The sequence below is a fragment of the Cenococcum geophilum genome, assembly GCF_001692895.1.
Source record: "Cenococcum geophilum 1.58 unplaced genomic scaffold K441scaffold_59, whole genome shotgun sequence".
Taxonomy (NCBI): Eukaryota; Fungi; Ascomycota; class Dothideomycetes; order Gloniales; family Gloniaceae; genus Cenococcum; species Cenococcum geophilum.
Window position 1 is genome coordinate 594966 of NW_027137617.1, and position 16972 is coordinate 611937.

Consider the following 16972-nt stretch of genomic DNA (forward strand, 5'->3'; position numbering starts at 1 on the left):
CTTAAGGTCGGTAGATAGCTGATTGGTTAAAAAAAGTGGCGTTTTCTTAGATGGAGACTAGTGATACTTTAGTATTAGTGAGTGCGCCTTCAGTCTGCCCTTGCCGTCTGAGTCGCTTACTGGGATAAATAACTCCATACGCTGACTGACTGCTTACATCAGCAGCTAGCTGTCAGCGACGCTGCCAGCGACGCTGACTGTTACCCACACTGCTGGTGGTCGATGATGAGACTAAGGAGCTGATCATGGCTCTTGTTACGAAAAGCATCAATCCTAACAAATCGACGGACCTGATGAGTGGTAAAGGCAACGGGTTAATTATCCTTTTGCATGGGTATGATTCACTGTCGACCTGAATCGAAGTTCCTTACTACCATCGTAATACTGTCTGACGACCTAGATCGTCTATACGAACTATGTCTCAGTTGTCTCGTATCTTGAGCTCGTATGTCTCATCGAACGTCTCATTACCTGTTTCTCTTAACTATGACCTACTACATGACGACGTCGTCGTCATTGTATTTGGGACCTACCTGATGTATATAAGAGAGCTTCTAGAGCCCTCTTTAATAAAACAGAGTTCTCATTCCTGATCGTCCGTTCAACATTCACGCTATATCTAGAGGGCCATCTGCTGAATGTTTGATAAGAGGTCCAGGGACAGGCAAGACATTGACAGCTGAAAGGTATTACCAAACTATTCTCAGATTTCGCAGAATAGGCTCATCCCACCTTAGTGTAGCCGAATATGCTAAAAAGCCTCTTTACCGAGTTACCTGTGGCGACATTGGAACCAGACCAGAAGAGGTTGAAAAGGTAAATCTGAGGGTTAATATTTTGGTACTTACTAATTTATGGCCTAGTACCTTACTGTCGTTTCTACCCTAGGCAAGACCTGGGGTTGTGGTAAGTTTATAGACCATGATATGAACAGCTAGCATAAGCAACGCTAACGCCGACATTCTTGAAGTGGTACTTTTGGATGAAGCGGAGGTTTTCCTACAAGAACGAAACCTTCAAGATCTCCAAAGAAATGCAATAGTATCCGGTGAGCTGTTACCAGCTCCTGAGGCCAAACGAACGCTTGCTTATATTAACAGTATTTCTACGTGTTCTTGAATACTATGAGGGTAAGCTCTTCCTGAAGAAACTCCTACGCACAGGATGTTAAACTCCTACTTAGGGATTCTTATTTTAACAACTAACCGCGTTGCCACCTTTGATGAAGCCTTCAAATCCCGCATTCAACTCGCACTTCACTACGAAAAACTGACCAAATGGCAACGCAAGTGCATATGGGAAAACTTTATTAACCGACTCAAGACCTTTACTACTGACAATATCGATACCGAGGATCTACACAAACATTTGGAAGAATTGTCTACGTTTGATATGAATGGAAGGCAGATCCGTAATGCGATTACAACTGCTAGACAGCTCGCAATGTTCAAGAACAAGGCATTGGATTACTCGATACTAAAGCATGTTATTAATGTTTCAGGACGCTTCGACCAATACCTAAAGAACGTGAATGAAGGATTAACAGACGAGGAATTGGCTAGGGAGAATCAACTTAGGTAATGCGGAGTGATTAAAGGCTATATGAGGGAACAGCTGTACAAGCTGTACGCTTGAATCGCAGACGACTGGATTGATGCGTTCGGGGTGGTGAGACTTACCCAAGCAGAGAGGGCATAGAAATATCGCACGTTCCCTGTAAATCCTGTTCTTGTGCTGTCTAGGAGTCTGCAAAGGTGAAACCCTTAATACGCAGAGCCTGGCCGACGAATCGTCACGATTTCTTACAGTCAGGGTCCGGATAGTAACTCTTGGCAGTAGCATTACTGTCCGAATCTTCTGCCAAGCTAGTGGCCTAGCAGGTGGCAACGGAGGCTAAGGCACTACCTAGAACCTATTTTAGCCTCCTCCACCTGGTTAAATTTGACCCTACTACGTATATTTTCACCATTACCCCTACCCTCTCTAATACTTTGTATATATCTCTCTATATAAAAGATATATAAGTAGAGACGTAGGTAAAGACGCGGGCAGAGATACTAGTAGGGATATAGGTAAAGTTAAAAAAGAAGTATAAAATAAAATAGAAAAAAAAATATTAAAGCTTAAGAACTATTTATTTAAATTTACTTTTTTAATTAGGCCACTCTTTTATTACGTTTTTTCTTTATTATCTACTTCTTTTTTAACTTTATCTATACCTATATAGCCTATATAGACTTTAATATCTCCCCCCTAAGTATACGCTATATATTATATTTTACTATATTTATAGCTACATTAGTATATAGATTTAGTAAAAAGGAATATAGTAGCTATAAAATCTTATTTACTTAAACCGAAAGCTATTTTCAACGCTCTAGGACTTGAGACATTGGAGCTGATTCGGGACAGTTTATTCGCTGTACCGACGTTAGGTACGCTCGGCATGCCGGGGTTTGTTTTGCAACACCCTCTCATATTGTAAAATTTCAGGAAGACGTTGAGTTGAGACGGGCTGCTTAATTTCTATCCAGCTCCTCAGTTATTATAGGTCACACTGAATATTGAGAACCCAATCCGACTCCCACCTACCCCAACCTTTCCGTCCATACCAAGTCCAACATATTTGCCATCAGTAGTTTTCACACTGTAACCCTTCCCATTACTCATATCGGTAAATTTGAGCGCCTGCACACCATCACCTCCACTAACCAACTTCAAGCCCGCCCCAATAAATTTTCCATCAATAGCGCTGCTCACAGTAAAGCTATCACCTCCGGCCTCCTTTTCATGGATTACCCATCTTTGTGCTTTAGCATCATGGCGGGGTGACGCTTTGGAGGCGCCTAACACGCCATCGTTATTCGTTAGGGCGAAGCCGAACGCCTCGAAAACGAGGTAGCGGCCCTCAGTAAGCTGGCCGCGTACGGCTTTGAATCCTTCTTCGGAAATTAGAGAATTAGCCGGGGTTTGGTTGCCATAGGGAGGCGGAGGCCGTTGCGTGGGGTACGTGGCTTCGCATACGGCGTATCCATTGTGGGTGCCTAATATCTGACTTGGGGTCTCGGCGGCAGGGACCTTGGGAAGAGAAAAATCAGGCTATACCAAGTTTGTCAGGCGAAGGATAATTTGGGAAAATTGATTAAACGAGCTTACGGTGGAGAAATCGAAGGCTTTCACTAGGTCTGACATGTGTGCTCTTCTCCATGACGGGATTTGATCGGTTGTAACATTGTAGCCTTTCGCGCCAAGCCATTGCTCGATGAATTTGATTTGAGAGATGTGGTCAGCATGCTCGGTAAATACGTTGCCGCCCCGAGTCCACGGCGATACGATGTAAAAGGGAAGTCGAAATCCAGGTCCGGTGTAGACTTGGCCAAACTTGCCGTAAGAATCTTGCATCCACTCGCCGGCAGTGCCTTGCGGGGAATGATACGGCGTGACATGGTCTCCGAAGCCACCGGTTTCTGGATTTTCATGTCAGTTATCAATAGGAGAGTGTCTGTTGGCTGACAAACCGTCATAGCTGATAATGAGAACGGTATCTTTATATGATTTCCCCATGGTGACTGCATTTACAACCTGTTGTTGAAGCCATGCGCCATCCTTTGGTTGGTAAGGTGGGTGTTCACTCAGCTCAGCCGGACCAATGATGTACGATATTTGAGGTAATGAGCCAGCAATTGCATCTGCGTAGAAAGTATCCAAGCTTTTCAGGAAGGAGACTCCACGGGTGGCCAAGGGGGTCCACGGCAGTGCTGTCTGGTATTGGGAAAACCATGCTAAGGGGTTATCATCAAAATTGTCCAGGTTCTGGTATACTTGCCACGTGACACCAGCTTCTTGATAAAATTCAGGTGTAGTCTTCCATTTGAGTGGGTAGCAGTTTAAATGATCGGCCTCACAGCCCGGGACTTCCTATTAGAGAGTTAATATTCGCGAAACACAACTCGGACGTGGCACTTGCGTTATTGTCAATAGTTATTCCACCCTCATCAGGCGACTGAGGAGAGCCTGGTGCATTGATAGAGCCACTTGCCCAGGACACTCGATTTGGGTTTGTTGAGGCAATGACGGATTCCTGAATAGTTTAGGCGTTTGATATGCTGACGTGGGTTTGGACCTACTTGATACATATCACCAATGGTCCAGCCTTCTGCGATTCCGAAATGAACAGGGAGTTCTTGGCGACTAAAATGACCCCAACTCCAAGGCGTGTTATTCAGCGCCCATTTATTGTTCAAATCTCCATTTAGGGCAGCATGGTTGTCTTTTGAGAAATGATGGTCAGATTCAGGTGAGTTTCTCGGATCTGAAGGGTGCGACGGCTCACCATTCCATCCATTGTCCCCGGCAACCATGCATTGAGTAGCGGCAGACCAGTTTCCGCCAAGATAGTTCAAGTACCAGGGAAGAAGATAGTCGGTGGCATTGGTGATTGATGAGTTGACAGGCTGATACCAAACAGGAAGATTGCCGGGGTTGATTTGCACATTGGGGTCGGAGAAGCCGCGAATTCCAGCCATGGTGCCAAAATACTGAAGGGATAAAGCTGGAGTTAGGAAGACAAAGTGCGGAGACGACGGGTGGGAAAAGAAAAGATTGTTACAAACATGATCGAAAGCTCTATTTTCCTGCATGAACAACACGACATGATTGATATCTTTTATTGAGCCGGCAGTAGTGTGGGGAGTTAAAGAAAGTAGGACGCCGAGGGACGAGGCGAATAGCGAGTGCTTGAGCAGCATAGCGGCGAAGATGGCCAGCGTCAAGAAAGATGCAAGGAGCAGCAGAATAATTGCCCTCCGGGTGGTGGAGGGGTTCATTTTGAATACATGAAGGTGAATGTATTTTAGGGCTAGGAAAGGTAATCAATCGAGCTACCAAATTAACGCAGTGGACCTTCTGGATAGAGAATAGAAGCTCTATAGCGGGCGGGAAGAGAGTTGAATGGCGGGCGGATGAAGGGGAAGGGGGAGGGGGGTGGGGGACAGGAGGGGTAGACGAGAAACGGGAGGTGGATAGTGTGTGGGTAGTGGATGGGAGTTGTGGCTTTCGCACGTTGGGGGAAGGATTGGTGCACCTGGCACTTCGGCACCTTACCCGGGCACTTGAACACCTGAGCAGCACCTGCAGCTTCAAGGTTTGCCTGGCGGAAAGGGAAGGAGGGCTAGGAAAAGAAGGAGGGGAGGAAGGGGGAAGGAAGGAAGGCAGGAAGGAAGGCAGGAAGGGGAGACAGGGCACCGATAACGTATGTGATGGGGTTTTGACCGACACCCTAGTTTTGACCGAAAGGAACATCAAAATTTTACCTAAGTTGTATCTATCACGCCTAGGTAAGCGTTAGCACGATACACCGCCTTTTAAATATATGTGTTACTCTAATTTTGGCAGAACAATAAAACTTTACTTAAAATAGCAGGCGGTACGCTAGCTCGGTCAAAACTAGGGTGTCGGTCAAAACCCCATCACATACGTTACAGGGTATCCGACCTCCGGTGTCCCCCCCCTATATGCGCGCGCAACACACAGCAATTTCGCTTCGTACGCGCTAGAGAATTTCAAGTTTAACTCTTGTGATTAAGCTTAAAAATTAAAGCTTTACCCTCTTGCGGGTGCACAGCTCTTTTGGCAAGCGCACAGTATCTACGCTGGATGGTGCACTTGACTAGTGATTACCAAAATTGCTGTGTGTTGCGCGCGCACACAGGGGGGGGACACCGGAGGTCGGATACCTGTAGGAAGAACGGTGACGAGGCATCGCCTCTTTGTGTCCCTGTTCTGTCGTTGTTGCGAGTTGCTGCGGGTCCGGACCGAGGACTGCCGATACTATTGTACAACGTCGTACGTACCACATGNTGGCTCGGATACTATGATTAGCGGTACACCGTAAGCCGTGGACGTGCTTGACCTTATCAAATAGCGGCGCCCGCCAACCCCCCGTGGCCCTCGCAGTCCTTGGCAGCGTACCTACTTACCACTGCATCTTGCTCAACGCTCATGTCGCTCTAATCTAGCCATTCGCCTTTACCTATGCCTATTGAGTGCACAACCATTATGGGAAAAAACACGAACGAGTATGAATACACGCTGCCATCCACAGAGCTCCTACCAACATGGATGGCCTAATTGAGTTGAGAAGGAGGACTAGCCAACCAGTGCTCACCGGCACTATCTCGGAAGCTTACACGCCATCAACACCATCACCTTTCACACCTCATCGTCTTCGTAAACCCGTGAATGCCCTCTTCCTCCTTATTGTTGCCCTTGTACTATCTTCTGCTGCTTCCCTCTTTTACCTTCGCCATGGCTCCCTTAACTCTCCCTTACCGCTCTCCAAATCTACTCCAACCCAGCTCCCTGCCGAGATGCGCCGCGGGCTGGATATCATTTTAAACCCGCAAGACCATAACTCTCGCCCACCAAACACATTCCATCATGACTGGATCATCACCGCTGCCCTCAGGCGTCCAGATGGCGTCGCCAAACGCGTTTATCTCATCAACGACCAGTTCCCCGGTCCTACCCTTGAGGCGCGTTCGGGCGATACACTCATCATCCGTGTCGAGAATGCCTTGGAAGATGAAGGACTCTCAATACACTGGCATGGCTTGCACATGAGAGACCAGAATGAGTTTGATGGTGCCGACGGATTGACCCAATGTCCAATTGCTCCTGGCACGTCCTTCACATATCAAATCACCATTTCCGAGGAACAGCATGGCACCTTCTGGTACCATGCTCACCAACAAGTTCAAAGAGCGGATGGCCTGTACGGAGGCTTGATTGTACATAACCCTGTATCTCAGGATGCTGCCAATAGCCATAGAATTGAATATGATGAAGAGCGCCTGCTTCTGATTGGTGACTGGTATCATCGCCCGGCCGACGACGTTCTCAAGTGGTATATGCGAGCTGGCTCCTTTGGCATGGAGCCCGTACCAGACTCAATGGTTATCAACGGCTTGGGTTCTTATAATTGTTCTCTTGCAGTTCCTGCGAGGCCTGTTGATTGTCTTCAGCTTGATTCAGAACAAACTCCGGGCACCTTAATCGATCCAACCAGACGGTACCGTTACCGCATCATCAATACCGGTTCGCTTTCTGGGGTCACGGTACGAATTGACGAAGCAGCTCAGACTGCAATTGAAGTTGATGGAGGCCATTCAGTCAAAACTAGCACTGCTCGCGCCGTTGGAGTTCTTCATCCTGGAGAGAGAATTGATACAGTGGTGACCTGGCTATCTTCTCGGAATCAGCTTGCCATGCTACAAATTGTTCTCGACGATGAAAGTTTTCGCTACCCTAATTCAGCACTTTCCAAAACACAAGCATTTCCCGTCACGCTAGTCACGCCGTCCCCGCCATCTTCTAAGCCTGCCGAACCAGCTCCACCGAGTATCCAAGCCTCAATAGATATCCAGCGAGCACTTCCAGAAGTATCATCAGGACACCAACACCTCCCGCTTACTGCTAACAACACCCTTGTGATTTACACAACAACCTTGAAACTCGCGCGTCTCTCCAACATTCCCCACGGGTTTATGAACCACACATCTTACAAGCCTCAGTCCAACCCGCCGCAGCCTGTAATATCGCTTCCGCGAGGAGCATGGGATGGCAATCAATTCATACCATACATCTTAACATCAGCTGATCCTGTATGGGTTGATATCGTAATTAATAACCTCGACGATGGGGGCCATCCTTTCCACCTTCATGGCTACGACTTCTATGTTCTAGCAATCTATGCTGCCGACTTCGGGTGGGGATCCTACAACCCTTTCTCTTCAGCTCCTCCACCAGGCGGGGAATTTAACCTGGCCAACCCGGTCAAGAAAGACACGGTCTTCATCCCTCGACACGGCTACGCAGTACTTCGATTTTTAGCAGATAATCCGGGGATCTGGATGTTGCATTGTCACCTACTCTGGCACCAGGCGAGCGGGATGGCCATGGGACTGCATATCGGGAGTGATGAGACGTGGGCATTTCCTGATGATGAAGGGAGAAGGCAGAGGGCGAGTCAACTATGCCGAGGCAGCAATTGACATCCAAGCTTGTATCGATTTGGTCAGGGGATATATTAGTAATAATTATAGACATCTAAGACGTCGAGTTCGAGTTATCTGCGCACGAGAAAGCTGAGCCTGCAGTGTGTCAGTTAGGATCGCGCATGGCCAGCTGAACGGTAAAGGTAGGCAAGGAGAAAATGAACCGATGGATTAGTCCGCTTGCATACACCTCCTTAATCTTTGTCACCACACCGTATGACCTATCCACACACACAAACGCTCCCAGAAGAATCACTCCCCAGTGTAACCAATATGCAATCTGCTTCGCCAGACTTCCTCTCCCCCAGACCCCATGATCATGCAGCCACAGCTAGTCTGGAAGCGTCAGTGCGAGTGGTGCAAAGCAGGTGGACCCAGTTAGGGCAATGAGATAATTGAAGATTGGCAACTTATATAAGGTCAAGCTCCTAGACTCAATTAAAGTCTATCCTATCTTTTTACTAGATAAGCTATAGAAGGCCGCTATAGACCCTCTACCGGGATAGATTAACTAGCCCCTATTACTAATCTAGGTTAACGGCAAAGATAAGTAGGAAGTTAAAAATACTAGCCTATAAACTTATAAAAGGAAGGTGAAAGTACTATATTAGTTAGAAAGGCTACGACTTAAACTTAACTTAGTACTTTATTTAGAATTTTACAGGCTACTCCTAGAAGCTTAAAGTGTTCTATAACTAATACCCTAACACGCCTAGACCCCTAAAGTACTTAGATAAATAAATAGAATACTAATATAGTAAAGATAATAAGATATTAGAAAAGTATAGGAATAATAAGCCCCTAGGGCGCTGATATAGGCAAAAACGGAGCTTATTATAATATAGTTACCTAAATTTAAGCGTTATATAAGATCTTTAAATATCCTAAAACTTTAACTATATAGTTAAAGTAATCTAATTAGATTTCTTACTGTAACGAAGCCTTGTAGGAAATACTACGGTAGACTTATTAATAGGCTGGGTATATAGGTATAGAATAAGTTAACAACATATAATATAACTAGTGGAGTAATTATCTAATAGATTTACTCTAATTATATTCTAAGATTTACTATAAAGAAGAGAAACCATCTATAGAGACCGTATGTCTTTAAATATATAACTTCTCCCTATAGTAAAGCGTTTAGTACATTAGTACGTTCAGGCTTGCAAATCATTCAACCCAACTCAATTGACACCTCGAGTTGGTTGAATTGAAAGCTTTGTAAGCGGAGACCTCAATTGATTGAATTGATTGAATCAATATTGCAACGGTTACAACTAAATCCAACTAGTGTAGTAGTTAGTAACTATCACGAGTCTTGGCATGGTGTTGATGCAGGAGGACCTACCTCGCGACACCTAGGTCGTTTTCCACCGGCGTTCCTTTCGCCCCAGCCATCAATATAGCCTATCGCGAGTCTTGGCATGGCGTTGAGTCACCTTCCTTCTGCGGGCGCTTCAACTGCCCATCTACTATATCAATTATGCCTTCCTTGTCCCACGATCCTACCGCCATTGAAGCTCCAATTATGTCGGGTCGTAGTCGTGCGCGATTAGCAGTGAGGAGCAAGCCCGTGAGGCTAAATATACGTTCGGGTCTGCCGACATTGGCGGAATCGTCAGTAAATCGAGAGCCATGCGAGCGAGTCGTTAATAGTGAGTTCCTTTCAGTCTAGCTTGCCAATAGGCAATCGGATCGGTACAGTGAACGTCCTTAGGGTGACCTGCTCGTGCAAGCCAATTGTCGTACCCCGCGACGTCTGCCTGACGTTAAATGGGGAAGGTGGTAGCTAAGAAGGCGTTTCCAGTCAACATCTGCGTAATCATCTGGCTGGAAATTAGTAGTAGACGCGTCGGTATTACCATCTAAGCTATGATCTGAGGCGCATTGGAGGTGTATAGGTGCGGTAGGATTAGAACAATTAGTAGGAAGGGTTAAGGTGCTTATTTGGCAATCATCTGACGCGTTAGAAGCCATAGGGCGAATCTGGTAGTAAAACTCTGCTTACCTACAAGACTTTGGCGCCGATATGATGGTGTAAATAACGGGTAATGCTCGGATAAACTTTTTTTGGTGAGGAACACTAACAAAAATAAGGTTTAGGGCATTACTGCATATGAATTTCAGTATATTTCTATATAATATCAAAAGCTTCAATATTTTTCAATCAACTCAATTCAATCAGGACCTCCAGATTGAATGCGTTGCCAAGACCGCGAGCTCTCAGTTGATTGAATTGATTGAGTCTTGGCATTCAATTCAATTCAATATTGAAGCCTCGTTGAATGATTTGCAAGCCTGAGTACGTTAGTATATTGGTACATTATATTCCTATATTCCTATATTCCTACATTTAAAGTATTACGGACGCTTTAAGTACGATGTTACGACTACTTAGAGAAGAGTCGGAAGAAGCTAGTTAGTTAATTCGGGCACGGTCTAAAATAGAGCTAATAGAACTATATAACAAGGAATAGTAACTAAGGTTATATAATATGCTATATATTAAATAAAAGGTATAAAAAGAACTTATATACCTTATATATAAGACGTATATTACATATAAGAAGGAATTCTTAGGAGTATAGTTGTGTATTTAAGGACCCTTAGTCCCTACCTAAATAGTTCCTTCCTTATAGTAATTCTTAGAATATAATTAAAGTTAATCTATTAGGCAACCACTCTACTAGTTATTATTATATTGTTAATATAACGGAACCTTATAGTAAGAACTATAATAGGCTTATTATTAGGCTAGGTATATAGGTAATATAAATTAAAGTTAAATAAAGTAATAATAACTAGTAGAGTGGTTACCTAATAGATTAACTCTAATTATATTCTGAGAATTACTATAAAGAAGGAACTATCTAGGTAGGGATTAAGGGTCCTTAAATACACAACCATACTTCTATAAAATCCTTCTTATATATAATATACGTCTTATATATAAGGTATATAAGTTCCCTTTATACCTCTTATTTAATATATAGCATATTATATAACCTTAGTTACTATTCCTCGTTATATAGTTCTACTAGTTCTATTCTAAACTATGCCTAAATTAACTAACTAGCTTCTTTTAACTCTTCCCTAAGTAGTTATAATATTATACTTAAAGCGTCCGTAATACTATCTCCTTCCTCTTTATCTTTGTCCTTAAAGATATAAAATATCTCTAAGTTATTTACTAGAGGTATAATATCCGTTTAATTAATTTAGTTAATATTATTGCTTATTATATCTAAAGCAATTTCTTCCTTATATGCCTAACGTTGTGCTCGCACTATTGCTGTAATATTATCTCTTAATAAGATTATACCGTCTCTATATTCTTATTGCTTAAAAGAGGAATTAGTTTATATTATATTAGCAAACCTATCTTTATAATAACCGTTCTCTTATTTAGAGTGCACTAAAGCAAATATTCGTTTGTCCTATAATATTCGCTTCTCCTCTAATGCTAAATATACGTAACTTATTACTCTTAACAGTCGTTTAGTTCCCTAATTAATTTATCTTAGGGTCTTATATTTAATCTACTATTACGCGGCTAGATAGTAAGCTATCTTAGGCCCTTATTAAGCTAGAACGTTCTTATAATATAGAGTAAAAGGCTCTTAAAGCCCGTATCGCGGCATCTGCTTAGTTACTCCGTCTTAAGAAGGGTTATAAAAAGGTTTATTTTAAGGAGTAGAAGCTTATAGAATAGGGTCTATAGGAACTTAGTAATAAAAGAATAGATTCTTTTCTAACTAAGAAGGAAATAGATTTAAGTAGTTCGGTAACTGCTCTTCTTAGGTCCCCCTTAGGTGACTTATTTTTTAGTAATCCTTTTTTATTAATACTACCTAACCTAATCTCTTCTAATACTTCTATACCTTTTCTATAGCATTCTTTAAATTTTCTAGTAGCTCCTAGGTAGTCTTAGTGTAGCCTATCTACTTTACTTTATATTATATTTTATTATTAATGTCCTTATAATTAATAATCTTTAAAACTTACTATTTATCTTCTTCTAGTCCTCTATATATATTTACTTTATAAATTAGTAGCTTAATATTTCTGTATACTAGCTCTAGCATTATAATATACTATATAGGGTAGATCTTTATTTTGGCTAGTAGGTTTAACTTAAATATAACTAGTGAAATCCTTTACTTAATTTTAAAAGGTTTTAGTCTAATATAGTCTAACTTCTTACTTAGTTGTTAACTCTTAAAATTTTTATATAGTAGCTATACTTTATCTCCCTTCTTAAGATCTAGTCTCTTAGATCTCTTATTATTGTAGTACTTTTTTATTTTTTCTTATACTTTCTTTACTAATTCTATAAGGTTTATATAAAGATTTATTAATATCTTTATCCTTTCTTTAGCTGTACTACTTATTTTCTTCGCTTATTATAGTAACAACGATATTCTTAGCTTATACCCGTAATTCGCCTTAAATAGTAATATACCTATTTTTTTTATAGTGTTATATTATATATAAACTATATAATTAGTAGCAATAATACCTAATTATTCTATATGTAATTAATATAGTACCTTAGATACTATTCTAGTGTCTAATTTAGTCTTTCTATTTAACTATCTATCTGCGGATAATATATAGTAGAAGTTACTGCTTTAACTCCTTATTCCGCTAAGAATACCTTTTAGAATACTATTATAAATCTTAGATCCCTATCTAATATAATNTTNCTTAGTNCTCTATATCTTNNNAATACTTCTTTAATATANATTCTAGTNANATCTTCNGCTAANATNTCTTCTATATATGCTATAAAGTATCCCTACTTTATAAGCTTATCTACTATTACTAAGATCGCGTTATAATCTTATTCGGTAATAGGATTTTTTAACTTTAATAACTTAATAATAAAGTCCTATAATATAACCTCCTATGGTTTCTCTAGTGTTTTAATAGGTTATAGCCCTCTATATAGCTTATACCTTATTAGTTTATTCCTTTAATAATCTAAATATTCTTTAGTAACTTTTCGCGCTAAGCCCTAGATTCTATTAATAATATACTCCTCCTAGAGTCTTAATACTAAGCCTATAGCTCCATTATGTCCTTAAGTTATTCCCTTATAGAAATTTTCTATAAATTACTTTGCTATACTTTTTAGGATATACGTTACTTTTTAATTCTTATATATATCTATCTATAGATTCTCTAGTTATACTTTTAGAATTTTTTATACCTAAAAGCTTTCTAGTAACTTATAAACTCTATCTAGTTCTTCCTAAGTTATTATAATTTTTAAATAATTATACCTAATTAATCTATCTATGTCTTTTTATAGTAAAGCCCCTAATAGCTTATTGTTATTTTATAGTTTAGCTTTTTAACTTAGAGTATCTGCTTATATATTATCTGTACCCTTAGTATACTAAATTTTAAAATAGTATTTTATAAGCATTTCTGCCTATTTAATTTATCTTTAGTTAAGTTCTTTTATTATTAGGAACCCTATTAGGTTTTTATAATCCGTTTTAACTATAAATAGTTTCTCTATACCTTATAAGAATGCTCTCTATTTCTTTAGTACTGTAATTATACCTAATAACTCCTTATTATAGATGTCGTAGTTTAACTTTAGTAGTATTATTTTTCAACTATAGTATACTACTGGGTGCTATCTATCTTAATATTTCTATATAAAGTACGCCCCTAGTATATAGTTTAATGCATTAATTTTTATAACTGTCTCTAGACCTAGTTAATAGATTTTAAGAACTAGCTCCTAGGTAAATAACTCTTTAACTTTTTTTAAAGAGTTCCCGCTGTTCCTTTCCCTATACCTATAGTTCTTCTTTCTTTATTAATTATATAAATAGCTTAATATTTTTTAATTATTGCGCTATAAACCTTCTATAGTAATTATAAAACCCTAGAAACAATCTTAACTATATAACGTTCTCTAGTTCTTACCAATTTACTATAGCCTTAATTTTCTTTAGATCTATGCTAAGTTGGCCTAGTTTAATAATAAATCTAATAAAATTGGTCTTCCTAGTAAAGAACTCGCATTTTTTAATTACTACTAGCATCTATTCTTCCTATAGTCTCCTTAAAACCTATTTAATATATTCCCCGTATTTTTCTTTAGTTATTAAGTAGATAATAATATTATTAAGGTATACTATAATAAATTTATCTAAGTATTCTTTTAATATATTGTTAATACGCTTCTAAAACGTTATTAGTGTGTTTATAAGCCTAAATTATATAACTAGTGGTTTATATAGTCCTTTCTTTAACCTAAAGGCTGCCTTCTATTTATTGCCTTCCTTAATTCTAATCTAATAGTATTCCTATTTTAGATCTATCTTTATAAAAATTTATATATTGCCTATTTTATCTTAAATTTTATTAATTACGGGTAAAGGATACCTATCCTTCCTAGTAATACTGTTTAACTATTAGTAGTTAATACATAGCCTTAGCTTGCTATTTTTCTTTAGTATAAATAGTACTAGATAACCTACTAATAACTGCGATAGTCTAATATATCCTTTTCGTAGATTTTCCTAGATAAACTCTTTTAATGCTCTACCTTTTTTTTAGTAAGCTTATAGATTGGAAAGAACCTTAAACTTATTCCTAGTTCTAATTCTATTTTATAGTCCTATACTATATATTTTAACAACTTTTTACTTTCTGGTAACTATAGTTTCTTACTATACTTATGTTATCTTTTTGGTACGTGGCTTAGCCCTTTTTCTATTTCTTTATAGGTCGCTCCTACTTAGTACTATACTATCTTAGCTTACTATTATATCTTATGTTATTAAGTATTTTTAATATCGATCTAACCTATAATCTAATTAATCTTTAGATTATATTCCTGTAACTAAGGTATTCCTAGTACTGCCTTATTATTTCCTAATAGTAATATATTAAAAGACACTTTGATTTGTCTTCCTTTAATAATTAACTAAATAGGTCCTATTTTAAGATTAATAATACCTCCTTTATAGGCTATCGGATCTCCTAAAATTATTACTAATAGGTAAGGCTCCTCCTTTTATCTATAAGGTAATCCTATTCTCTTAACCGCTATTAGTAAGATATAGTTCCTTATTACTCTACTATCTATTAGCGCTTTAAACTACTAATCTTGCTATTTAACTTATAAATTTAGGTGTTAACCTTAAATTCCTTTAAGGGTTTAAGGCTCTACTACTAGCTCCCTTTAGTCCTATAGGCCTCTACTTTTCCTAACTATTAGCTGCTTAATCCTATTTATACTTAGTCTACTTTTAGCTAATACTTAGTTTGCTTTTTATCTTTAATATACTATAGATATGTATTTTCTAGGTATTTTTACTACTATTATCCGTCTAGGTATTTTTCCGTAAGGAATCTTTCTAATTAAAGTATTAAGTCTCCTAACTCCTAAACTTCTACTAAATGCTAGCTATATATATACTTGGCATTCCTATATTTTTACTCCTTTATTATCTAATATATTCTTATAGGATACTTATAGTGCTTATTTTTTGGTGCTTTATATATGTTATACGCATTATCTATATATATAATCTATAATAGCGTATAATATGCTTGGTATTTTAGCTTAACTCTTAGCTTATCTTTATCCTTAAGTTTAAATCTTTATTGTATTAATCTAAACATTATAACTTTATTTATAGGTACTAAGATATACCTTTTGCTTTTCTAGTCCTCTAACCGTTCCTTTAGATCCTTTAATATTATAATTAAGGCTCCTTTAATATAATTTATAGCCTTTTCTATAATCGGGTAGTCTTGGATAACTTTTTTATCTAGCTATATATAGAAATCTTCCTACTTATTATTATGCCTTTACCTATACTACCTTTAGTATAGCTACTAGAGTATATACAGCTTATCTATAAGAAAGTATCTTTTTATTACTGCATTATAATAACCTTTAGTATATTATTCTTTAAACCTAGTTAGAATCCCTAAATCCTCTTTATTTTCTAGTTTGGTAAGCTACTTAGCTTTTAGTATACCTACTCTAGGCCTATTAGTAATTCTTTATACTAGTGCTTTATCCCTTATACGTCCTAATATACTAGATCTTTTATCTAGTTTCTGTTCTTACTATATAATAATTCTTTATCTAAATTCTTTTATAGTTTCTTTTGGTTTACGCCTTGCGCTTAAATCCTTAAAGTCATCTTACTTTTTAATTTTAGTATTAGCTTTTCAATCTTTAGGCTAAATACTATATTCTACTAGTAAGCCTTCTAGGTCTATATATCTGTCTTCTAGTCTAGTTACTATTTCTACTACAAATTCTCTAATTTTATTAATAGTCCTTATTTATATCTTAAAGTTTTGGTTCTATAGAATTCTTAATCCTAAGCTTGCCTCTAGCTTAAGCTTTACTCCTACCTTAGTCTAACTAGGCTTATTTAGTGTTCTTATCTTATCTTAAGAGTCTTAAATCTTGCTTATCTCGTCTTAAGAGTCTTAAGCCTATAGGAAACTCTATCCCGAGCTTATTCGTATATTCTTAAACTAAGCTATAGCTCTACTTTATTAGTTATTATCCGTTATAGGTCCTTAAGCTTACCTTATCTCGTCTTAAGAATCTTAAGCCTTTAGCCTTTTGCCTTTATTAAGTACTAAAGTAGTTTACTATCCTACTTCTCTTATATCTCGCGAAGTAATAGATATCGTATCTAGTAGGGTCTTAATCCCTATTAATGTTCCCTATTCTATAGTGGAATTATCCTCTACCTCTAGTATAATATCTCTAAGGTCTATATACTCCTAGTAAGCCGCCTTTATTGCCTTATTATTATGAAATATTTCGCCTTTATTAAATTTGTTATTCTTAATATCCGATTTACAAACTAGTTTATTAGTTCCTCTATACTCTATAGGGTTTAGCTCCTATAGCTAATAGC

General features: G+C 38.5%; 4 protein-coding genes across 4 annotated transcripts; 2 read left to right on the plus strand and 2 right to left on the minus strand.

Moving 5' to 3' along the window:
* Positions 1-245: 245 nt before the first annotated feature.
* Positions 246-1742, plus strand: K441DRAFT_708443 (P-loop containing nucleoside triphosphate hydrolase protein; the record flags this gene model as incomplete). The annotated part of the gene is made up of 7 exons (XM_067653776.1): positions 246-334; positions 651-686; positions 738-816; positions 864-906; positions 971-1048; positions 1101-1130; positions 1184-1742. The coding sequence occupies 7 exons, from the start codon at positions 246-248 to the stop codon at positions 1579-1581; spliced, it is 753 nt and encodes a 250-aa protein (XP_067498709.1). The 3' UTR covers positions 1582-1742.
* Positions 1743-2407: 665 nt separating this feature from the next.
* K441DRAFT_645449 (phosphoesterase-domain-containing protein) lies at positions 2408-5237 on the minus strand. The gene is made up of 7 exons (XM_067646797.1): positions 4614-5237; positions 4334-4538; positions 4128-4270; positions 3968-4081; positions 3519-3918; positions 3157-3467; positions 2408-3099 (listed from the first exon to the last, which is right to left on the minus strand). The coding sequence occupies exons 1-7, from the start codon at positions 4824-4826 to the stop codon at positions 2539-2541; spliced, it is 1947 nt and encodes a 648-aa protein (XP_067498710.1). The 5' UTR covers positions 4827-5237; the 3' UTR covers positions 2408-2538.
* A 1707-nt stretch (positions 5238-6944) lies between these two features.
* Positions 6945-8462, plus strand: K441DRAFT_668032 (multicopper oxidase). The gene has a single exon (XM_067649936.1). The coding sequence runs from the start codon at positions 6951-6953 to the stop codon at positions 8049-8051; it is 1101 nt and encodes a 366-aa protein (XP_067498711.1). The 5' UTR covers positions 6945-6950; the 3' UTR covers positions 8052-8462.
* Positions 8463-9363: 901 nt separating this feature from the next.
* K441DRAFT_668034 (uncharacterized protein) lies at positions 9364-9742 on the minus strand (the record flags this gene model as incomplete). The annotated part of the gene is made up of 2 exons (XM_067649937.1): positions 9364-9390; positions 9463-9742. A coding segment is annotated over one exon (189 nt), but the record flags the coding sequence as incomplete, so codon positions are not given.
* Positions 9743-16972: the final 7230 nt, after the last annotated feature.